Source organism: Eublepharis macularius, chromosome 7 (genome assembly GCF_028583425.1).
Source record: "Eublepharis macularius isolate TG4126 chromosome 7, MPM_Emac_v1.0, whole genome shotgun sequence".
Lineage (NCBI taxonomy): Eukaryota > Metazoa > Chordata > Lepidosauria > Squamata > Eublepharidae > Eublepharis > Eublepharis macularius.
In genome coordinates this window covers 112,118,078-112,140,245 of record NC_072796.1, presented here as the reverse complement: position 1 = coordinate 112,140,245, position 22,168 = coordinate 112,118,078, and the positions used below count along the sequence as shown (strand labels likewise).

The window sequence follows — 22,168 nt, the reverse complement described above, 5'->3', positions numbered from 1 at the left end:
ACTCTATCATGATAAGACCTCTGTGCTATGCTGGCAAGATTGCAGAACACAAAGCTCCTTTTATCACGTGTGGATTTGTGAGATAATCTGTAATTCTGCTATCAGATGTATCAAGAAATCAACAAAAGAAGGGGGCCAAACCATTAACTCAGGTCCTGGGACATCTCTGCTAGTCAACTTCCCAGAAGAATTAAAAGTTCTCTCATCTGGGAACATTGCTTAGACCTGCTGTATGTATGGAAATTGCTAGGCAATGGGAAAGCAGAAGTCCTACACTTTATATGTGCATTAGGACTAGAGATGGGCACGAACAGGAAAAAAACCAAACACATTGTTCGTTGCCATCAACGAACAGGGATTCACGAACATCGACGGACATGACATGTTCACGAACATGTTCATAGTTGGAGGTTCATGGGAGTGAGAACGGCCCCCTTAGGACTTAGCTGAACTTGAGTTGAGGAAAAGAGAGTCCATGAGTCTCCCCCTTTCATGTCATTTTCTCTTCACAGTGGCAAAAACTGGACTGTCTGCTGGAAGCTAATTGAGGAGTTACAAACAGACCTTCCCAATGTCCAATACCCACCAAATTTGCAGGGGAAATAGTCCTCACTGTCCTCTGAAGATCTCCCCCAAGTTTCAGAGAGATTGGACCCTGGGAAAGCCATGATCCATAGGTCCCTCCCTTTCCTGTCATTTTCTTTTCACAGTGGAAAAACCTGGACTGTCTGCTGGAAGCTACTTTGAGGGGTTACAAGCCAGAAGGAAAGCCAGAAGGAGTTCAGACAGAGTTCAGACAGTCCATGCCTATGTTGCCAGGCGCCAGACTGTCTGGCTTTACGAATGGCTGACGAACGCCACAAATAGGGCTTGGAACGAACACATGTTCGCCGGGAACGGGGTCTCACGAACAGCTTGCTCGCAAACAGCAGATTGGGCTGTTCGTATTGCTGTTCGTGCCCATCTCTAATTAGGACACATGGGATCTTACTTTAATAGCAAAATTGACTCACCAGATACACAGGTTCTGCTTATTTATTACAAAAAATTGTATTTGTATCTGTACTTAATTGGAGGCTTGGCCAAACTAGATAGCTTATATGAAAAATGGAACCCCTTTTTTCTTTTTGGCTGTCTTTATTATTGTGCAGACAGGTATTTTTGAAGACACGCTGAAATAGTACACCATGAAGGTTATACTTGGCAGTCTTCACATTCTAATCATCAACCACTTTTTAGTTGCTGCCCTCTTTTTGTGTAATTTTGTCAAAATGAAACATTTGTTATTAAAATATTTTAATATGGAAATTACTGGGGCGGGGGCACAGCCTTCAAAGAAAAAAATTCAGTAGATGAAAAACTTCATTAGTTGGTAGGGTACTGGCTGCCCGAGTGTGGGTGTAGAATATTAACGGATCCCTGTTAATGCTTGCTTTTTAAAAATATAGCTGAGCATCCCTGTGCCACAAAGGTTAGATGCTGAATAGAGATATTGGGGAGTGCAGACATTTGTATGAATGCTCAACGTAACCTCTAGCACAAAAGTGGAAATAATGTCATTGCTTTGGGGCGATGCTCTAGAGTTTGTGGTGCATCCTAAATCATTGCCCCAGAGCAATGACATCACTTCCAGTTTTGTGCTGGTGAGCTCCCCCCCACTCTCCCCTTCCTTTGGCCTGTGAAGTGGTGGCAGGTTTTCTAATGGAAAGATTGGGAAATTCGGAGGAGAACTGGCAGAAAATCTCTTATTTTTTCCCTTTTGGAATGAATAAAATGCTTTTAAAAATAAGGTTTTACTTACTCAGAATGAGTAGCATGAATATTTTGTGTAAGGCAATCACTAGCATTAGATAATTAATTCCTATAGGGTTTAGCAGCCGTAATAGCCCAGACTAGCTTGATTTCATCAGCACTTAGAAGATAAACAAGGTAGGCACCTATATGGGAAACCACAAAAGAAGTCCAGAATTGCTATGCAGACCATCTTGCTCATCGCTTGCCTTGAAAATCCCATGAGGTGGAACTTTATGGGGTCACCATGGGTTGGTTATGACTCAACAGCATACTCTAGACATTTATTTAAATGTAAACAATTATAATAACAATATGCTATAATGTGTTTAATGATAATATATTATTAAAGAGTGCAGAGTTTCAAAGTTAAAAAGTTTAACTTGATATCCAAATATTTTGGTAGATCTACATACTGTGACTGGACTTTCTGTCCAAATAATATACTTTCTTTTGTTTCCCACAGAATTTGCTTTCTTCAGGTTTTATTTGTACCTTTCAGGTGGCAAAAGTTAAGATACATGTGCTAAGATAACATAGGATTCAGCAGTTTGCAGCTCTCTCTGAAGTACTGGGTATATTTGCAGTTTGCGTACAGAAAACTAACTTTGCAATGGGCTTACAAGGGTGTAACACTGTGTTTAGGATTGCATTGTAATCATTTATAATTCTAAATTTCAGAAATACGTCAAATAGTACAATTTTATATGCGAACTCTGTGATAAATGATGTGTTTTATATTAAAGCAGTAATAAAAGTTAAGGATTTTTAGAAAAATAATATTTTTCTCCGAATTTCTGATATATTTCTCTGACAGGACAGAAAAAAGTTTTTTCCCCATGGGTTCAGAATTCCCAGAAATTCTACATTTCTACACAAAGGTGCCTATTGTTTAACAGACAAACTACAGGTTATATTAAGGATCTATATTTGTATCCTCTAATACATAATTTGACCTTTAAAAGCAGATTTGGGTCAAAGTCATGGCTTTGGAGAAGGGGATTTAAAACTTTTTATCCCCACAATGGTTCCCTGGACAAAATTGGAACTCCTTGGGGAGCTGCTTTAAAACCACCTGCAATACCCTGGGCCAGCCATCCCACCTACCCATCCTTGCCCACACCTTCCTTGCATGGCTGAACAGCTCATTATAAGATCCAGTACTAGATCCCTCACGTTTCATGTAGCTTGGCCGTACGACGTTAATAAAACCTTTAAAAGTCACAACACTGTGCAGATATTGGTGGTAAGATTGCCAGCTCTTGAGATGAAAAATTCTGGTACCTGTGTGGAGCTGGAGGCAGACTTCTTTGCATCGGGGAATGGAGCCCACTTTCGGATGAAGACAGAGGGTGGAATCAAGCAGCGTTGGGCATCTTTATAATTAGCCAGAGATTACAAACATGCATTTTTATGTCTTAAAGTTTGCTTTTACTTTCATCCACGCTCTCAATGTTATTTCACACATGAGGTTTTTCACGAAGTTGTATGAAATCGTATTTCCCCACTCATGTCATTTAAGTACATCACCAGCCCATCCAGGCCTCTAGGTAAATTTATCTTACCAGATGTTACCCCCTCCCAGCCAGAAAATGAAACTCAGTCACCACAATTACTACACAGTTGTTTGACAACCATTCAAGGCAGATAGCAAACGGAGCAGTGGTGTCGATGGCTGCTGAACGTGCTATGTTAGCCTGTTGAATGTTTACCACAATGCCTGCATCATCCCTAGAGGCATTGTTCAAAGCCATTCAAGGCCCCACTGAATGGTCTGAGGACACCAAATACTGCTCCGCTACTAAAGTAGGTAATGGACCTGAGCAATATGAATGGAAAACCACTGGAAACCCCATATAAGGATAGGGATGTCAACTATAGGTTGGGAAATTTCTGAAGATCTCAGGGTGGAGCCTAGGGAAGGCAGGGTTTGAGGAGGGGAGGGACCTCAGCCATAGAGTCCACCCTCTGAAGCAGCCATTTTCTTGAAGAAACTGATCTCTAGTCTGGCAATCAGTAGTAATTCCAGGAGATATCCAGACCCCGCTTGGAAGTTGGAAACCCTATATAAGGATGGGTTATACACATAAATATTTTTTAACAAAGGTTATCAGAAAGTCACTCGAGTGGCCAGTCCAAGCAAATTAAAATAGCTTTTCACCTCTGCTCCTCTGTCGCTGTAATTAGTTTCTTATCCTTCCCTTTAACGCTTCCCCCTTTCTCTTTGTATGAAGAAGGCCCGCGCACCTTTGCTCTCGATGGGAAAAGTGACCCCTCCCTTCCTCCTCAGTGCACATGCTCGCTCCGTTGTTCTGGTGCAGAAGCCCTGTCACGGTAACAAAAGGATCAAGTTCTATACGATCCAAACTAGACCCATCAGGACGAAACCGCTGTGTAAACATCTGATATGAAGAAATTCAGGTTTATTATTGTTTTCCGAACTAAAACCATCTGGTTTATTTGGGATTCTATTAATCTTACTGCATAAACCCCATAAAAAAGTGTTGGCAGTGGAAACTTGTGTTCCTTCCACACTCACAAATCTTGTTCAAACTGATGATTAAAAATCTAGCTTAATAACAACTAATGCATTCAATGGCTGTGGTAATCACTGGTAACCATCAACAAGTTGATTCATCTCCAGTTGGTCCAAAAATTACAAAAGCTGTTTCTGCATTTCTTGTTTCTATCTATCGTCATATGATTACCCCCAAATTAAAGCATGCAGTGCTTGAAACAACTTCAAAGGCCAAGCTTGCACTTCTTCTAGTTCAGCCTTTTTATTGGTTCATGTTTTCCATTTGGCTTCAACATCTTGGTCTTGCTGATGCCTTTCTAAAGTTTCATTTATATATATTACAGCTCTGGTTGGTGAGACAAGCTAATTAATACCGGGATGGAGGCTATGGATTGTAGTAATGCCTCATGCTTGGGGTGGGGGAATGCTGCAATTTTTTCCATTCTGTATACATCTCATACTATTCTGAATGTGCCCAAGTGTGCCTTGCAAAAAATGTACACCAATTTTCATTTAATCAAAATACATTTTAGTGGGATTGTTTACACTGTTATCTATTGCCAGTTCTGTTAATCACAAAGCTTAAACATGTCAACACAGAGGAAACATGAGATCCACTATTTCTTAATTAGATTCTTTTCTAACAAAACAATAAAGTAGAAACAGGCCTTTTTACAATGAAAAAAATGTTGCCAAGTATAGCCTAAGCCTTAAAAAGCGTGATGCATTGGAGGTTTGTGAATGGTGTTGACTGGAACCCCTGGATTCTAGGCCCAGAGGTCACTGAGGTCTGGTTCCCATTAATTTCCAGAATACCTCCCCACCCAATCTCTCCCAGTTGTTATAGGTCAAGAATCAGACAGGATGAAGGGATAAGCAGTTTGCCACAATAAAAATGAACGGACACATCATTCAAATTATCTGAGCACAACATACAAAGAAATTTCAGGCAAAGACATTCAAGAAATAGGCTTAACCTGATGAAACACTGAACCAAAAATGGCAAGTTCAATGTATTGTAAATACAGTAAATATTGGTTGCAAAGGTTAAAATTCTGTTTTTATTAACGATGGGAATGTAACCCGTGTCAACAGGATGTTTGATTCCCATTTACTACAGAATAATAAACATTGAAATACCTGAAAGTGTTTGAAAGGACTATTAAGAATGTGAATTTCAATTTGCAGTTCCTTAATTTCCCTACCTGGTAACAAACTTGGTTTGTAACATTACTAAAGGTCTGTCCTAATGATACTATGGCAAATGTTAAAAGGTTTATGCCTATACTAAGGCTGTATGCATGGGTGAAATTTAAAGATGAGCTTAAATACATCTAAGGCTACAAACTACATTCACGTATTTGGAAATAAGCCTTGTTGGACACAGTGGAGCTTATTTCTGAGTAAACATGCATAGGATGAGGTTTTAACTGTGGTAAACAATCATACAAAAAACCAGCTTTTGCATGTTAGCTCCCTCTGAAGTATTAAGTTTCTCCATGTTCTGGCCAGATTGGGTGTTTTTTACAGGTTCTCAAAATGGCTGTATTCTAATTTGTATTCCAGTAAGGGAAACCTCCTCCCCCTCTTTTTCCATTACCGTGATGTCATGACAAAACTATGCGTTGTATTCTAACAATATGATCAGCTACCAGTGATGCCTTCTTCCAGCAGAGTCTGAAGGAATTGACTGAGTGGAATGGTAGGATACAACCAAGAGCCCTAAAAGGCACAGATGTCATCAAGATATGGCAGAGAACCTTGTGTGCAAGTTTAGTAAAGGCAATGAACTTACGATGTAATTGGAAGATGAATAATTTTACAAGAGTACATCTCACAGGTATACAGTGGCAATCCTAAGTATTGGTTTCATTTTACTTTTCTGCTTTCTTTTGTACTTTCTTCTTGGAGGCTGAGTGTGTCAATGAAGTTGGGAGCAAAATATTGTCATAAAATTTGCACTAGGATCATGAAATGAAACAAGAGAGGGAATCAGAATTTTGTGAAGCCAGCAGTTTGTTCATTAAAACACATGCATCAGGCAACTTATAGATGATTGTATACACTGATGTTACCTTATGGCTAATACAGACATCAAATAATTACATAATTCCAAGTAGAAGATGGAGAACTCTATTTTCTCAACTAAAACAAGACCAGGAGCTGATTGTGGTACAGAGCACAAATTGTTAATATCAAAAATTAGAACAAAGCCAAAGAGAAATACTAAAAGAATCATAGTGCCAAAATATAATCTAAATAACGTTCCTGAAGCATTTAAAGGCTATGTAAAGAACAGATGTGCACTACTACATTCAATTGAACAAGAACTGTGGGCTGAAACCAGAGACATGATCAAGGAAGAATGTGCAAAGACTATTCCTGTAGCCAAAAGAAATGAGAAGCCTCGTTGGATGACTGAGGAAACTCTTAAAATTGCTAATGATAGACGAGCACAAGTAAAAGGTGACCGAAGTAGAAGTAAAAGGTAACAGAAATAGAATCAGAATTCTGAATGCAGCTTTTCAGTGACTTACATGCAGAGACAAAGAGAACTACTACAGTAACCAGTGAAAAGAAACAGAACAGAAAAGGAAAAACAGAACTCTTTCACAGGTCCAGAAATTCAATGGGAAATTCAAACCTTGGCAAGGGATGCTGAAAGATCAACATGGAAATAAATAATCAGATCAGGATAAAATAAAGATGGAAACATTACTCTGAAGAACTATACAGAAGAGATGAAAGGATGACATTCCTTCAAAGAAAACTCTCTTGATGAAGAACCTACAATTTTAGAAAGTGAAGTGACAGCTGCACTCTAAGTATTTGGGAGAAACAAAGCACTGGTGTAGATGGGATATCAATAGAGCTATTTCAAGCTACAGAAACAGAGTCCATCAAAATCTTAACAAAATTTGGTTTTGTTAGACTGGAAATGTTCCATCTACATTCCAAAGAAGACATCAAAGATTGCAGCAACTATCAGACCATAGCATTAATTTGCCACATAAGCAAAGTGAGGCTCAAAATTTTACAATGAAGACTCTTACCATATATGCAACAGGAAATGTCAGACATTCAAGCTGCATTCAGTAAAGGAAGAGGCATTAGAGATCATATTGCAAATTTACAACAGTTACTGGAGCATACCAGATAATTTCAGAAAAACGTCAGTTTGTAGTTTACAGATTACTTTAAAGGCTTTGAATGTGTGGATCATGAAAAGAAATGTGTGCACTGCAACATCTGGGTTTTTTTTGATGCACAACTTTTATTCTGGACCAGAGGCTGCTGATAGGACAGACTATGGGAAAACAGAATTGTCAGACAAGGATGTATATTATTTCCCTATCTGTTTAACCTATATAGAAAGCATACAATAAGGAATGCTGTTTCTTTAAAATTTTACTTTATTTCTACTCTACCTTTCTTCCCAATGGGGTCCCAAAGCAGCTTTCATCATTCTTCTCCATTTTTTTCACTCACAACAACTTTGAGAGGTAGGTTAGTCTGAGAGTGTGTGACAGGTCCAAGGTCACCCAGCAAGCTTCTGTGGCAAAGTGGGGAATCGAACCTGGGTTGCCCAGATCCTAGTCAGCCCCTCTAGCTGCTACAGCATGCTGGAGGTGGAGTGAAAATTGGTGAAGGGAACATTAACAATTTGAGGCATGCAGATGACACCGCATGGCAGAAAATAGGGAAGACTTGAAATGACTGCTGATGAAAATTAAAGGAGAAAGTGCCAAAGCAGGATTACAGCTGATCATCAAGCAGACAAAAGTAATGACTACTGGGGAATTAAATAATTTTAAGGTTAACAATGAAGCAATTGAAATTGTTAAAGATTTTCTATTTTTTTTTGGCTCAATCATCAACCAGATAGGAGACTGCAACCAAGAAATCAGAAGGAGATTGAGACTTGGAAGAGCAGCCATGAAGAAACGAGAAAAGATCCTTAAGGATAATGATGTGACATTAGAGACCAAGATCAAGGTAAGTCATACTATGGTATTCCTCATTACTATGTATATACGTGAAAGTTAGACAATAAAGAAAACGGACTGGAAGAAAACTGACTAATTTGAAATGAGGTGATGGAAGAGAGTTTTATGGAAACCATGGACTACCAAAAAGACACATAAATGTGTCCCAGATCAAATTAAGACTGAATTCTCCCTAGAAGCTAAAATGACTAAACTGAAGTTATCATACTTTGGTCACATGATGAGAAGACAAGAGTCACTGGAAAATACAATAATGCTAGGGAAGGTGGAAGACAGTAGGAAAAGAGAAAGATCCAACGTGAGATGGATTGATTCAAAGAAAGAAGCCACAACCTTCAGTTAGCAAGACTTGAGCAAGGTTGTAAATACTAGGATATTTTGGAGGTTGTTAATTTCTAGGGTCAGCATACATTGGAACATAACATGCACACGTTATGTTATTAACTAATTTTATGCATATGTATGGCCTAAGTGAGCAAAGCACAATACTTGTGGTGTGCATAATCCATTTTACACATCTGCCTTTACAGATACCAGACCAGTGATGTAAATCTTGTACTTCCTTTCTCTACAACTAATGACCGTCATTGCTTTGCCCTGTTCCCAGAAAGCTGTAGTCACTTCAACAGGAGAAGACTGTATGCCTTTCAGGCCTCCAGAAAACACCATAGGTGGCAGTGGTGCCCTCACTGCACACCAAGGCAGTTTTTGTGTGTGTGTGTGTGTGTGTGTGTGTGTGTGGGTGGGTGGGTGGGTGGGGGGGATCTTCTCCATATGAAATAGTAAGATCTAGGCACCTATCCAAGGCAGATAGGTCAGGGCAAGGCCCATTGTAATGAATGAAACAGGCGAGTCATGGGTCATGTTTTTCTCCACTGGAACTTTAGTCATGACTAACTTTAGCTGGGACCCTAAATACAAACAGGGCTTTTTTTCTGGGAAAAGAGGTGGTGGAACTCAATGGGTTGCCCTTGAAGAAAATGGTCACATGGCTGGTGGCCCCGCCCTCTGATCTCCAGACAGAGGGGAGTTTAGATTGCCCAGGGCAATCTAAACTCCCCTCTGTCTGGAGATCAGGGGGCGGGGCCACCAGCCATGTGACCATTTTCAAGAGGTTCTGGAACTCCGTTCCCCCGCGTTCCCCCTGAAAAAAAGCCCTGAATACAAATAATGTTTAAATATATTGTCATTTTAATAAGATGCCTTATTAGCCAATTAGTCAAAATTGTAGGCACAATTAGACAATGAAGAAAACTGACTGGAAGAAAACTGACTAATTTGAGTCATGGTTGTTGTGGGTTTTCCGGGCTGTATTGCCGTGGTCTTGGCATTGTAGTTCCTGACGTTTCGCCAGCAGCTGTGGCTGGCATCTTCAGAGGTGTAGCACCAAAAGACAGAGATCTCTCAGTGTCACCTTTCACGGCCGGAGAACGATGGTTGTTGTGGGTTTTTCCGGGCTGTATTGCCGTGGTCTTGGCATTGTAGTTCCTGACTACAAGCCTTCGACAATACATTAATTTGAGTCAGTTTTCTTCTAGTCAGTTTTCGTCAGTCTGTGGGCACAATTTTGAATTACTTGACCACAAGTGTAAATAAATAAATGATCCTGCAAACAAGTAAAACTGTCTCCGCTTCCTAAGTAATTCCAATTTCATGCCTCACAGGCTAGCTCTGTGCTGGCGTAAATAAAGGTGCCACTAAGCAGGTGCAAAGTACCGCCCCTTCATCCCAGCGGAAATCATGACTTAGAAGGAAGCGCTTCCAGAGGCTTGCTCTCCCGCCTCCGTTTCTTTACGCGATTAGCAAATACACAACTATGACGGGCCGTCCACACGACCCAGATGATTATTTTGTGTGTTGAAAAAGCACGCGCCGCCTCCGATCAAGAGGACCTGCGGGTCGCTTTCCATTTTTTCGCTCAGCAGTACGCCAGAACCAGCCTGGCCTTCGCTCTTCAATAGACAACGACCCGATGCTTTGACGGCTGAGGCCGGTCTCTCTGAGCATGCGCCAACTCTCTTAAGAGGCCCGTTTCGCTTTACGCCCGATGCCGCGCTCAATCTGATATGAGCCGAGCGCCTCGCCGTAGCTGAGTGGATGCCTTGCTGAGCGATCGCGCATGCGCAGCCCTGAAAGGTGAAAAGGGAGGAAGGACAACGCCAGCTTCTGTTGAGTGTCTCGGCGTTTGCCTCTGTGAGGTGAGTTCCCGCGAACTTGTCGCGTCCTCCCGCGCATTCTCCCTTTGCTGCGTTCCAAGAAGGTCGCGCGCGGGCGCGCTGCCTTGTGACCTGCGAGTGACCGTTATTCGCCCCTGGGAGGGAGGGAGGGAAGGAAGGAAGGAGAGAGGTGAGCAGTGGTGGGTACCGAGCTGGTAGGTGCCGGAGAGAGTGGCTGGCCTAGGGGCTGAGCGAAGTCTGGGCCTCCGGATGATTGGTCCCAAGGTCACTCGAGGCGGGTGAGATAGGGCTAGAGCTTAGCCGGGTTCTCTCTGTGCCTACAGAGTGGCTGTGGACTCTCTCTCCATGGCAGCTCTATGGTGAAAGTCCTCCATGCCGCATGATGCCGGAAGTGCCCAGCGAGCGGGCGCCCGGGCCTGTTACCTGCTTGTTAGGTAGTGGGAGGAAGTCCAGCGACCCCTTAAAAACGAACGCCGTTTTCTCCCGTATGAGCTTCCGCGGGCGGCGCTTGCCTCTGAAGCCCGCTGCTTCCTGCGAAAGCCCGTACCGGAATACGTGTTACTCGTCCTTCAGGTGCCGCCGGGCTTCTGCTTTATTTTGTTGCGGGCAGACAAACGCGACTACCCCAGTCAGCCTGAAAGGGTTCTTGTCCGGCCTCCTGGCCCCCCTCTGTCAGGCCTGCCTTCCCAGGACTTTTTATTGAAGGGCTCTGTGGCATAAGTGAGCACAATTTTTTGTGGTGTTGATGTGCTTGTGAAACAGCCTGGCTCTTTTGAAGTGTACATGAAGGCTGTCCATTTGACTGGGGTGGTGGCGGCGGCATATGCCATCCAAATATTTGACTTATAATAAAAAATACTATGCTTGTACGGTAGATGTGGAAGCCTTCCTTACAGTATGTATGCCCATTGCTCTGTCTAGCTCAGCACTATCTGTTATTACTTGAAGGGACTCTCCAGGGTTTCAGGCAGAGTTCGTTTTCAAGACTTGTGGCCTGAATCCTTTCACTGATATCCTGCTTTTTGTTCATTGTGGTGCTGTTTGGAAGAACAGAAAGGGGGCAGATGTATAAATGTTGCTGTTCTATGAAGTGAGTGTAGCTTGATAGGAGCTTAGTGAATTGAATAATATCAAATTTTATGTATTGTCGAAGGCTTTCACGGCCGGAGAACGATGGTTGTTGTGGGTTTTCCAGTTTGTATTGCCGTGGTCTTGGCATTGTAGTTCCTGACGTTTCACCAGCAGCTGTGGCTGGCATCTTCAGAGGTGTAGCTACACCTCTGAAGATGCCAGCCACAGCTGCTGGTGAAACGTCAGGAACTACAATGCCAAGACCACGGCAATACAGCCCGGAAAACCCACAACAACCATCAATATCAAATTTTGTTATTGTAGCTTTTCTTAATTCATGAGGCTGCTGTTATAGTAAGGTTTGTTTGTCTTTCCTTTGCTCTTTTAGGGGAAGTCATCAACCATGTCATCTGCTTTGTTGGTCAAACCACAGATGCGAGGCCTCTTGGCCAGCCGTCTGAGAAAACACATGATTATAGCGTTTATTATTTCCTTCGGATGTGCATCTTTGTACAAGGTCAGATTTTGGTGACAGGCTTGTTTCAAACAATGCTGTATTCTGTAAGCAAAAACACAAAAAACAAAACTAAGATAGTCCTCCAGCCACTATCTAGTTTAGATTATACATATTTGTGTAATATTTCTTTGCTGAAATTAGCCTAAAGAACCTTTTTTAAAAATCTTCATTTCACCAGTGTTAACTTTTAAATTGTTTCTCCTTCAGTGCCTTCAGTCATCTCTTTTATTTCAGTTTGGTGTGACTGAACCCAGGAAGCGAGCATATGCAGAGTTCTATAAGAACTATGATGCCATGAAGCAGTTTGAGGCCATGAGAGATGCAGGTGTGTTTGAAAGTGTACCACCCAAAGGATCATAAGCCAGCATCTCCAGGTAGGTTTTGAAGCCTGACTTCACAGGGAATATAGGTTAGCTGCATAGTGTTCTTAAGGACACCATGACAGCTGTTTTTCAAATATTCTTTCTTGTCTAGCAGAATTCTAAATGACTGGTAATATTTGAGGATGCAGCAGAGTATAAAATACTGTGGTTCTGAAGCCATACTTAATGTGCTGCTGGTTCCGTACAGTACTGCACTTGCACTGGAGAACTGTGCGAAGAAATAGTTCAAGTAATAAAGGGAGTTAGTGTGCTGCACTGAAGTAAGGGGAATAGCAAGGCTGTAGCTCAGAAGTCACAATAACAACCAACTGTGAAGGCAATCATTTTTGAAACTGTGCCGCTAGTAACCAATGTGGGTTATCTGTTTGGCTATGTGCATATATCTAACAACCTTACTGTCATATTGTCCTGTGGCTTTTACACCTACGTTTTATTTTTGAATACATCTTGCCAAAGGCTTTTACTTTTGAGGGCATATTACTCTCTGGCCATCTCTCCTTTCTTCCTGACCACTTCCTTTTACCAATCTTGGCTGCTTTTCTTTGGCTGCTTTAATAGTCAGAACATGTATGCTTTGCTTGCTGTTTTCGATTCATTTCAAAGGTCCAAAGTGTGAGGTCTACTCCTTTTTTGACCTTTATGGTACTGTGTTTATTGTGCATGCAGTGGCATTCATGTTCATCTCTTCTGTTTGTTCATCTGTAGTATGTAGGCTCCTAGGAAAAGGTCTTTGTGCATTGCGTAAATTACTCGCTTATCTTGGAGAAGCATCCTCTTGCTTGGTTTAAATGCAAACATTTGTGTGTTCGGAGTATGCAAGATTTCTGGTTTTATAATTCCTATTTTTCTTTTCAGATCCTCTTCTTTAGCAACCTGAAACTGAACATTGCTGTTTCTATGAACTAAACCTTTGGGCCACTTCAGTGCTGTTCGTACTACAGTCTTGTTCATTAAATGAAGTACTTATGTCAGATGATGCTTTGACTGTTTTTATTGGTGACAGAGCAGTGTTTTAGGAGTACATGGGGAAGGAGTAGCACTTATGCTATAATGCTGTTGTGCCAGGTCTTGCAGGTACCAGAGATGGAGATCCCTCAGCTTGTCTGTCCTTTCTAAGCTTTATTTTTTTAAAAAAAACTTGGGGAATGAACTATTGGAACTTGACAAGAGAGAGAAGGAATACTCTGAGTACAATTTCTTCAAGATTTGTTTTCCTCCAGTAAGGCTAGGCAGGCAGGTTGAGAACAAAATTCTTCTCTTGAGTCAGCCTGATTTGTCTCACATCTGACCGTTATAAAAGCCAGGCAAGAAGTGAGCAAAGCTGTGCTGAGAGGTGATTGTGAGGGCTAATTTTAGAAATTCTAGGAGCTGGACAAATAGCTTCTTCACAAGATGGAGCTTCTAAAAGTGTTAACTTTGTTTTAACCATGTAAGTGGGGTCTGCAACAAAGACCAAGTTGGAGTTTGCCTCTGGGTTGGGAGAAGGATCTCATGGTAAACCTAATCCTCATCATAGCCTTGATATTCTGTAAAGTCCATAAGCAGAGGAAAGCCATACTAAAGTCCACTGATGTTGAGGCTGAAGTTAATTATGACTAGGGATGTGTGAAACCTGTCCCTTTATTTCTGCTGAAGTTATTAGTTTGCCTCCCCATGGTCTTGAATCGCCATAGAGATTCCATTGAGTATCAGATGGCCTTTCAGTACAGCTTCAATATGACGAGTCCTTAATTTTCCCTGTTGTGCAAACTGTTATGCCTATATCAGTTCCACTGCTATAATGCATGCTGATAATTTATAAAGTTCAAATGCGTACTTGCCAGGACAACCTTCACAGTTCAATAGGTCTCATTACAGATTTTAAATAAGAGCTTTAAAAAGCAACAATTGTATGCTGTATTGATGGGAAAAACACTCCTTTTCTTCCAACACATACTTGAATGGGTACCTTCAATGGCCCCTGCATAATAACTATATAGCTAAAGACTAACACAATCACCTACTAAGCAACGATGGCTTGTAATTCTCATAGTGAGGTAGCTATAAAGTCTTCACATAAAGCAGGATGCCAAAATAAGCCATCTGCATTGTATTTTCAAATCCTGATAGCCAAACATCTTCAAATGCACCATTAACAGATCACCACTTGGTATCCATATACACACACCATCTAAAACCAGAGTTGTGAAGCTTCCTAGTAACCTCTTGACTGAAAACACACAGATACAGTAAGAAGAGATCTTCAGACTTTCCAGGCAAAAAGTTCTTCCCTTAAGTTTGAGGATACGTTTTTATTAGCCTTTTTAAAACATCAGTAGTGGAAAAGCCTTTTAACAGCCAAACTCGCGCACATGCTGCTCCATTAGACACCAGCTGGAGTGCTGTGAACAGCTGGAGACAACAGGAACATCGTAAGGTAGATTCTAATGGTGGCATTCAAAGGCTGTGCATCAGTGACAAAGCACAATTGAAGAAAAGTTGGATGTTAAGGCACCAGGTAAAGCAAGAGAAAGACTATCAGGGAATATTCTAGCTATTGTAGCATGATCTCTTGGGGTTATATTTAATTACACATTCAAATACACAGGTTATATTTCTGTGGCAAATCTTAATTGTTTGACACATCTTCCTTCTGCACATATAAAATCTGGTGAATTCTCTGTAATACAAAGAACTCTGTCATGTTTTCTGGAAAAATACAGTAGTCTCCTGTAGGATTACCATCTTCTTTTTATTGTGAAATTTTTATGCTGCACCTAGAACCACCAATGGGTGAAATCAAGAGTTTAGGATTTACGGACTTCCTTTCAGTTTTGAGGCAGTATCTAAAGCAGTGTACAAAATTACTGCAGCAGTGACTGATACTAGAAGTGCCCAGCTTTAATATTTCCATGAACCAGAATCCTAACTGGTCCAAATTCAGCTCAATTTTCCATAAAGAAGACTGGGCTTTTACATCCTGTAGTGTGCTTATTTTTTCCAAGCAATTTTTAGTATGCGACAGCAGATCATATTGGAAAGATCCTTAATATTTAAATTACAAACTAAAAAACTAGTCAAAAGAAAGGAACCCAAAGCATCCAAGCTGAATTGGTTAAGAAACAGGACCTCAGAGTGTGTAGGTTCTTAGAAATATCTCCAAAATAACTAGGGGAAGGGCACATTTATCACTTGCCTCTTCTTGTGATCTCAGCTCTCCTGTGACTTCAGCTGTTGTTCTAAGCCCCCTCCCCATGGTCTTGAATCGCCATAGAGATTCCATTGAGTATCAGATGGCCTTTCAGTACAGCTTCAATATGACGAGTCCTTAATTTTCCCTGTTGTGCAAACTGTTATGCCTATATCAGTTCCACTGCTATAATGCATGCTGATAATTTATAAAGTTCAAATGCGTACTTGCCAGTTACATCACTATTTCATCCTTATATGCTGAAGAAGGAAAGAAGAGCAAGTCTGGATCTACAAGTACATGTGCTTGGACCATCCCGGAAAGCGCCTAATAAAACATTAGACATTGATTATACATATCCGTATATCCTGAACTCTGCCTGCAAATAGGTCTGCACGACTAGTTGGAAGTGTACATCCTGTTGCAACTATTGCAAGTTCTGCCTGCCATCTGGGTTTTTTTGATGAATATTCAACTTCAGCTTCTCTGCCCCCGCCCCCAAGTTTCTCCAAGAGTTTGTGGCTCTAATTGCCAATTTCACACTCAGCTGAAACTTTCAACCTAAGGAAGACTTTGGAAAATGATGTGCACTAGTAGAATAACGTTCAAATCTGCCAGATTATGTGGCATCCTTAGTCATGACTTCTACTATAAATTGCAGTGTTTGGGGGGGGGGGGCTAGGTATTGCAAATAAATGAACTTGAGCAAAATCCAGGGTTGAGCTACTTAAACTATTAAAAGGTAGTTCCCTGTGCAAGCAACGAGTTATTACTGACCCATGGGGGACATCGCATCACGATGTTTTCTTGGCAGACTTTTAATGGGCTGGTTTGCCATTGCTTTCCCCAGTCATCTACACTTTACCCAGGAAACTGGGTACTCATTTTACCGACCTTGGAAGGATGGAAGCCTGAGTCAACCTTGAGCCAGCTACCTGAACCCGGCTTCCTCCAGGATCTAACTCAGGTCGTGAGCAGAGCTTGGGCTGCAGTACTGCAGCTTACCACTCTGCGCCACGGGGCTCTTACTTAAACTATTAGTCCAGGAATAACACATGCAAATCAAAACCTGTTGTGAGCCTGGCTGCAGCAAGTGTGCAAAGTTTTCTTTAAACAGACAAAACTGTTCTAGCATTAGCAAAAGTAGGTTAAGCCTGGACACTTTGAATATACATTTTTGATAGCATCAAGGAAGACATAGTTCATCTTCGTTCTTCTGTGCCTCCACACATGGGGGACTACGCAGGCGCAGGCCAGCCGCCGGAGAATTTTCTAGAGCTTCCATGGCTCCGAAGGGGCCGTTTGTCGCGCGCCTCAGCGACCTTTTTCCCGCCCAAACGGTCACGTGATCCTCCAGCGACCAACGGCCCCTTCCCTCAGTTCTCTTCTTGCCGCCGCTTGGAGAGAACGTGAGCTTCGTTGCTCTGTGTTTTTTGTGCTTCGTGCCTTTCTCTAACTGATTGCTTGGCTTTTGACTTCGGACTTCGTGACCTCGACTATTCTTCGGATCTCGCTTTGGACTTTGACGTGGACTTGGTAATTTGACTCGGACTGTCTTTGACCCTTCTTTCGCGTGCCTCTGGAGATGGCCTCTACGGCTCTCTTCAAGCATTGCCTGCACTGCCACACTAAAATGGCCAAATCCGATGGCCATGATTTGTGCCTTTTTTGCTTGGGGGAGACCCACAATGTCTCGGCCTGTAGGATCTGCCAGGGTTTAACCAGCAAGGCCCGGCAGGATCGCAAAGCCCGGCTAAATTCTTCGCTGTGGCAGAAGGTCATGTCAGAGGGAACCCCGTTACCTCCGTCCAAGGCCAGCCCTAGCCCCTCTGCCGAACGGCAATCAAGAGCTGGCTCAGTGGCCTCCGCGAGGTCGGGGTCGAAACCGCGTCCCCCGAGTGCCTTGGCGTCGAGAGCGGCCTCTCCAGCGCAGGGACCGGTGCGGCCGCCCCGTAGCGCGTCATCCACCAGGTCGGATCTGAGACCGACGTCGGAACCGAGGATCCTGGTACCGAGTCCCCGATCGGAACCGACAACCGGCTCGATTCCGATAAAGTCTAAGAGGTCGAAGCCGAGGTCCCCTTCGAAGGCGAGGAGCGCGTCGGTTCCGAGGTCTTCTTCGGAACCGGCAAAGAAGAAGAAGAAGACCAAACATCATCGGTCGCCGCATCCCGCTCCCCAGGAGGAGGTCATCGTGCTTCCTCACACGCCTTCCCCTCATCTGGGTTCCCCCGAACCAGAGGAACTCTCCGTGCCGGTGCCGGATCCGATGGCCTTCGAGACGGTGCCCGCAGAGTTCTCGTCGGGGCTGGAGCCGAGCCCGCGCCGTCGGAGCCGACCATCTCCTGCCCTTCGGTCGCCGAGATTGGAACCGAGCCCGTCTCCTCGTCGGGTCCGTCCATCTCCTGCCCGTCCATCTCCACCTGCTGCCGGTCGTGAGCGACGTCGGTCCGGGGACAGTGTCCGGTCTGTCCGGTCCGCTGCGTCTCGACATTGTCAAGCCTCCTTCCTTCCCTCGCCATACCATTGCCAGTGGGAAGGGGCACCTGCCGGTTTCTCTGTGTCTGAACCGAGGCCTTCAACGTCGGAACCGAGGCCTTCGACGTCGAAGCAAGCGTGGTTTCCCCCTCCGACCCAGGGTGAGGAATCCCAGCTCGGTTCCGAGGAGGGCGATGTGGAGAGCCTCGGCGACTACCAATCGGAGTCCTGGTCCGAGCCATCGCCGGCTGACGATCTGGTACCATCTGCGGGCTTCCCATTCGAGGACCTCCGCATCTACTCCGACCAGATGGCAAGGATGGCTCAGGCCCTCGAGATGGACATCTCTTCGGCAGTCCCCCAGACCAAGGACAAGCTCCTCAAGCGGATCTACGGGGATAATCCGGCGTCTATTGGCTTCCCCATGCTCGAGGGTATTGAGGAGATCGTGGAGAAGGTGTGGAAGGTGCCCTGTGACCAGCCTCTAACATCTAAGAGGATTGAGCAGCTTTACAAGATCAAGCAGGGCACCTGGCCGGCACTGGTGAAGCACCCTCCACCTTCCTCCTTGGTCACGGAGGAATTCAACCCCCGACGGTCGGGTCACTCCTCGGTGCCTGCCGATAAAGAGGGCAAGAAGCTGGATGCCATGGGCAGGCGCCAGTACATCGTCGCTTCGCTGGGTCTGAGGATCGCCAACTACCAGACCATCATGGCAGGGTACCAACTGTACTTCTGGGAGAAGTTGGCATCCTACACTCGAGACCTCCCACCTGAGCAGAAGGCTGTCGTCTCCCTGTTGCAGACAGAGGCTGTCCGGCTGTCTAAACAGCAAATGAATGCTGGGAGCCACGCTGCCGACACTGCTGCTCGGGGAATGGCTTCGGCGGTGGTCCTCAGGCGCCACTCCTGGTTGCGGTCTACGGCCCTGTCCCAGGAGGTGCGTTCCAGGGTGGAGAGCATGCCCTTTGAAGGGGACTCGCTGTTCTCCAAATCGACCGACGAGACCCTGAAAAAGAAAAAAGAGGACAGGCAGACGGCGCGGTCCTTGGGGCTGGCTCCTGCGGACAAGCCCTCCTCCAGGCCACGGTACGCTCCCCGGTCCAGCCCTTACCACTACCAGGGCAGATACCAACAGCAGCGGCCGGGCTACCAACAGTATCCTGCCTACCAGCAGCGGCCTTACCCTCCCGCACAACAGCAGAGGAGGCGTCGGACCTTCAAGCCTCGTCCGGCACAGCAACCGGCCCAGCAGAGAGATCAGCAGGGCGCCGGGAGGCAGTACTGACGGGTCACGCCAGCCGTATCCCCGAACTTTTCGGACAGACTGAGTCCACTGCTCTCTGAGTGGGAGTCAATAACATCTGACTCATGGGTCTTAACAATTGTTGAACTGGGATACGGGCTGGAGTTCGTTGAGCTGCCTAGATGCAGTTCACCCCTGACGGCTGTCAATAACACTATGGCCGAGCTGGATGCGGAGATCGTGTCGCTCTTGGCCAAGGGTGCTGTGGAAGAATTGCCCTATGAGGACTCTGTAAAGGGTTTCTTCTCTAGGTTCTTCCTGGTCCCTAAGAAGGATGGGGGCTTACGTCCCATTTTAGATCTGAGGGACCTTAATGCCTTCCTCAAGGTGACCAAATTCAAAATGGTTACGTTGGCGGCTGTGATCGCCTTGCTGAAACAGGGGGATTGGTTTGCGGTTCTTGACTTAAAGGACGCATATTTTCACGTGGGGATACGGGAGGAGCACAGGAAATACCTGAGCTTCGTTTACCGGCAAAGGGTTTTCCGGTATAAGGTGCTCCCCTTTGGCCTGTCCACTGCCCCACGAGTGTTCACGAAATGTGTGGCCCCTGTGGTTTCCTTCCTGCGGGAAGAAGGCTGTACCATCTTTCCGTACCTCGATGACTGGCTCATTGTGGCTGACTCAGAGTCTAGGCTGGTGCAGGACATTGACTTGGTACTTAGCACTTGCCAACGCCTGGGGCTCCTGGTGAACTTTGAGAAATCCAAACTGGTGCCCAACTGCAAAGTGTCCTACATTGGTGCACTTTTAGACTCTGTGGAGGGTAAGGCTCTGCTCCCTTTGGAGAGGGCTCAGTCCCTAAGGGGTCTAGTGTCCATGTTTAAAAGGAACCGATTCCAGTCTGTGCGCACTATCCAGTGCTTACTAGGGCATATGGCAGCGGCCACCTCTGTGGTGCCTTTTGCTAGGCTGCGTATGCGCCCGCTCCAGAACTGGTTTGTGCGGAGGTACGATGCTCTGCTGCACCCTCCGTCCCTCAAATTCTCTGTCCCAAGGGTCATCCTCTCCTCCTTGGACTGGTGGCTGTCTGATGTCAACTTGTTTAGAGGGACCCCCTTTGGGTATCAGCACCATGACGTCACGGTTACCACTGATGCCTCTCTGTTGGGATGGGGGGCTTACTGTGGTGATGTGTCTGTGCAAGATGTCTGGTCTGAGAGGGAAAAGACCCTCCATATCAATGTGCTTGAACTAAGGGCCATTCGTTTCGCACTTGTATCTCTTACAGCACTGCTGAGAAATCGTCAGGTGTTGGTGCAGACGGACAACACGACTGCCATGTACTACGTGAATCAGCAGGGGGGTACAGTGTCCATGGCCCTGTGCCGGGAAGCCACGCTCACTTGGCAGTGGGCTATCAGGAACGGTGTGTCGCTCCGTGCTATACACGTGGCTGGGTCAGACAATGCCCGGGCAGATGCCCTCAGCAGGGTCCCTTTGCTGGACCACAAGTGGGAACTGAACGTAGAGTGCGTTGGGCCGATCTTCCAGATGTGGGGTCATCCAGTGATAGACGTGTTCGCCACTGCGGCAACCACCAAGGCCCACACGTTCTGTTCCAGGGCAGGGAGCGACCCCCTCTCTATTGGGGATGCCTTCCTGTTTATGTGGACGCAGGGCTTGCACTACATGTTTCCTCCATTCCCCTTGATTCCCAGGGTCCTGTGCAAGATAGAGGAGGACGGGACGGACTGCATCCTGGTGGCCCCCTTCTGGCCACGGCAGGTTTGGTTCCCGAAGCTCCTGCGGATGTCCCAACGGACATATGTGAGTCTGCCCCCTCGGCAAGACCTTCTCCTAAACGGGAGCCTAGTCCACCACGATCCCAGGAAGCTGCACCTAACGGCTTGGCGGATCGTTCCTCCCCGATAGGCTTTACTGACGAGGTACAGAGGGTCCTCCTGAATGCTCGTCGGCCATCCACTAGGCGCGCTTATGCGGCCAAGTGGTGCAGGTTTGAGCTCTGGGCACTGGCCAGAGGAGTGGTTCCTGACAGCAGTCCCTTGGGGGTTGTGTTCGAGTATTTGTGCCACTTGCGTGGCCTGGGCTTGAAGGTGTCCTCCCTCAAGGTCCACCTGGCAGCGATATCAGCTGCCCACACCCGAGTTGAGGGTGCTACGGTGTTTTCTCACCCACAATCCTGCCAGTTCCTTAAGGGCATGTACAATCTTTACCCACCTGTGTCGGCGCCAGTGCCTCAGTGGTCACTGTCCTTGGTGCTCTCACGTCTCATGTTGCCTCCTTTTGAACCTATGGCTACATGCCCCTTGGATATGCTATCCTACAAGGTAGCATTCTTGGTGGCCGTCACATCGGCCAGAAGGGTCAGTGAGCTGTCTGCACTGCGGTCTGACCCTCCCTTTCTTGTGTTTCATCCCAACAAGGTGGTCCTGCGTCCCTGCCTCGGGTTCCTGCCCAAGGTGGTGTCCGCCTTCCACCTCTCGCAGGATATCTCACTACCTGCATTCTTTCCTCAACCTTCCATTAAGGGGGAAAAGGCCCTTCATTCCCTAGACTTGAAGAGGGCCCTAGCCTTTTACCTGGATAGGACGAAGGAATTCCGCTCCTGTCCTCACCTGTTTGTATGTTTTGGGGCCAAGGACAAGGGTAACAGGGCTTCCTCACAGACCCTGTCTAGGTGGATTGTGACGGCCATTAGCAAGGCCTATTCCCTGGCAGGGGTGGCTTGCCCGCTTCATGTCAGAGCCCACTCCACGCGGTCCCAAGCATCCTCTTCGGCACTCCTCA

At 45.3% G+C, this 22,168-nt stretch overlaps 1 protein-coding gene across 1 annotated transcript; it reads left to right on the top strand.

Annotated features, from left to right (window-relative positions):
• The first annotated feature begins 10,388 nt into the window (after positions 1 to 10,388).
• On the top strand, positions 10,389 to 13,435 carry LOC129333557 (cytochrome c oxidase subunit 6C). The gene is made up of 4 exons (XM_054985302.1): positions 10,389 to 10,514; positions 11,953 to 12,081; positions 12,316 to 12,455; positions 13,320 to 13,435. The coding sequence occupies exons 2-3, from the start codon at positions 11,968 to 11,970 to the stop codon at positions 12,439 to 12,441; spliced, it is 240 nt and encodes a 79-aa protein (XP_054841277.1). The 5' UTR covers positions 10,389 to 10,514; positions 11,953 to 11,967; the 3' UTR covers positions 12,442 to 12,455; positions 13,320 to 13,435.
• The last annotated feature ends 8,733 nt before the right edge of the window (positions 13,436 to 22,168 follow it).

Bases quoted from the DNA above. Each gene is read 5' to 3' on its own strand.
- LOC129333557 (XM_054985302.1), top strand. From the start codon at position 11,968: ATGTCATCTGCTTTGTTGGTCAAACCACAGATGCGAGGCCTCTTGGCC. The intron at 12,082-12,315 runs GTCAGATTTTGG...CTTTTATTTCAG, and splicing joins GATGTGCATCTTTGTACAAG to TTTGGTGTGACTGAACCCAG.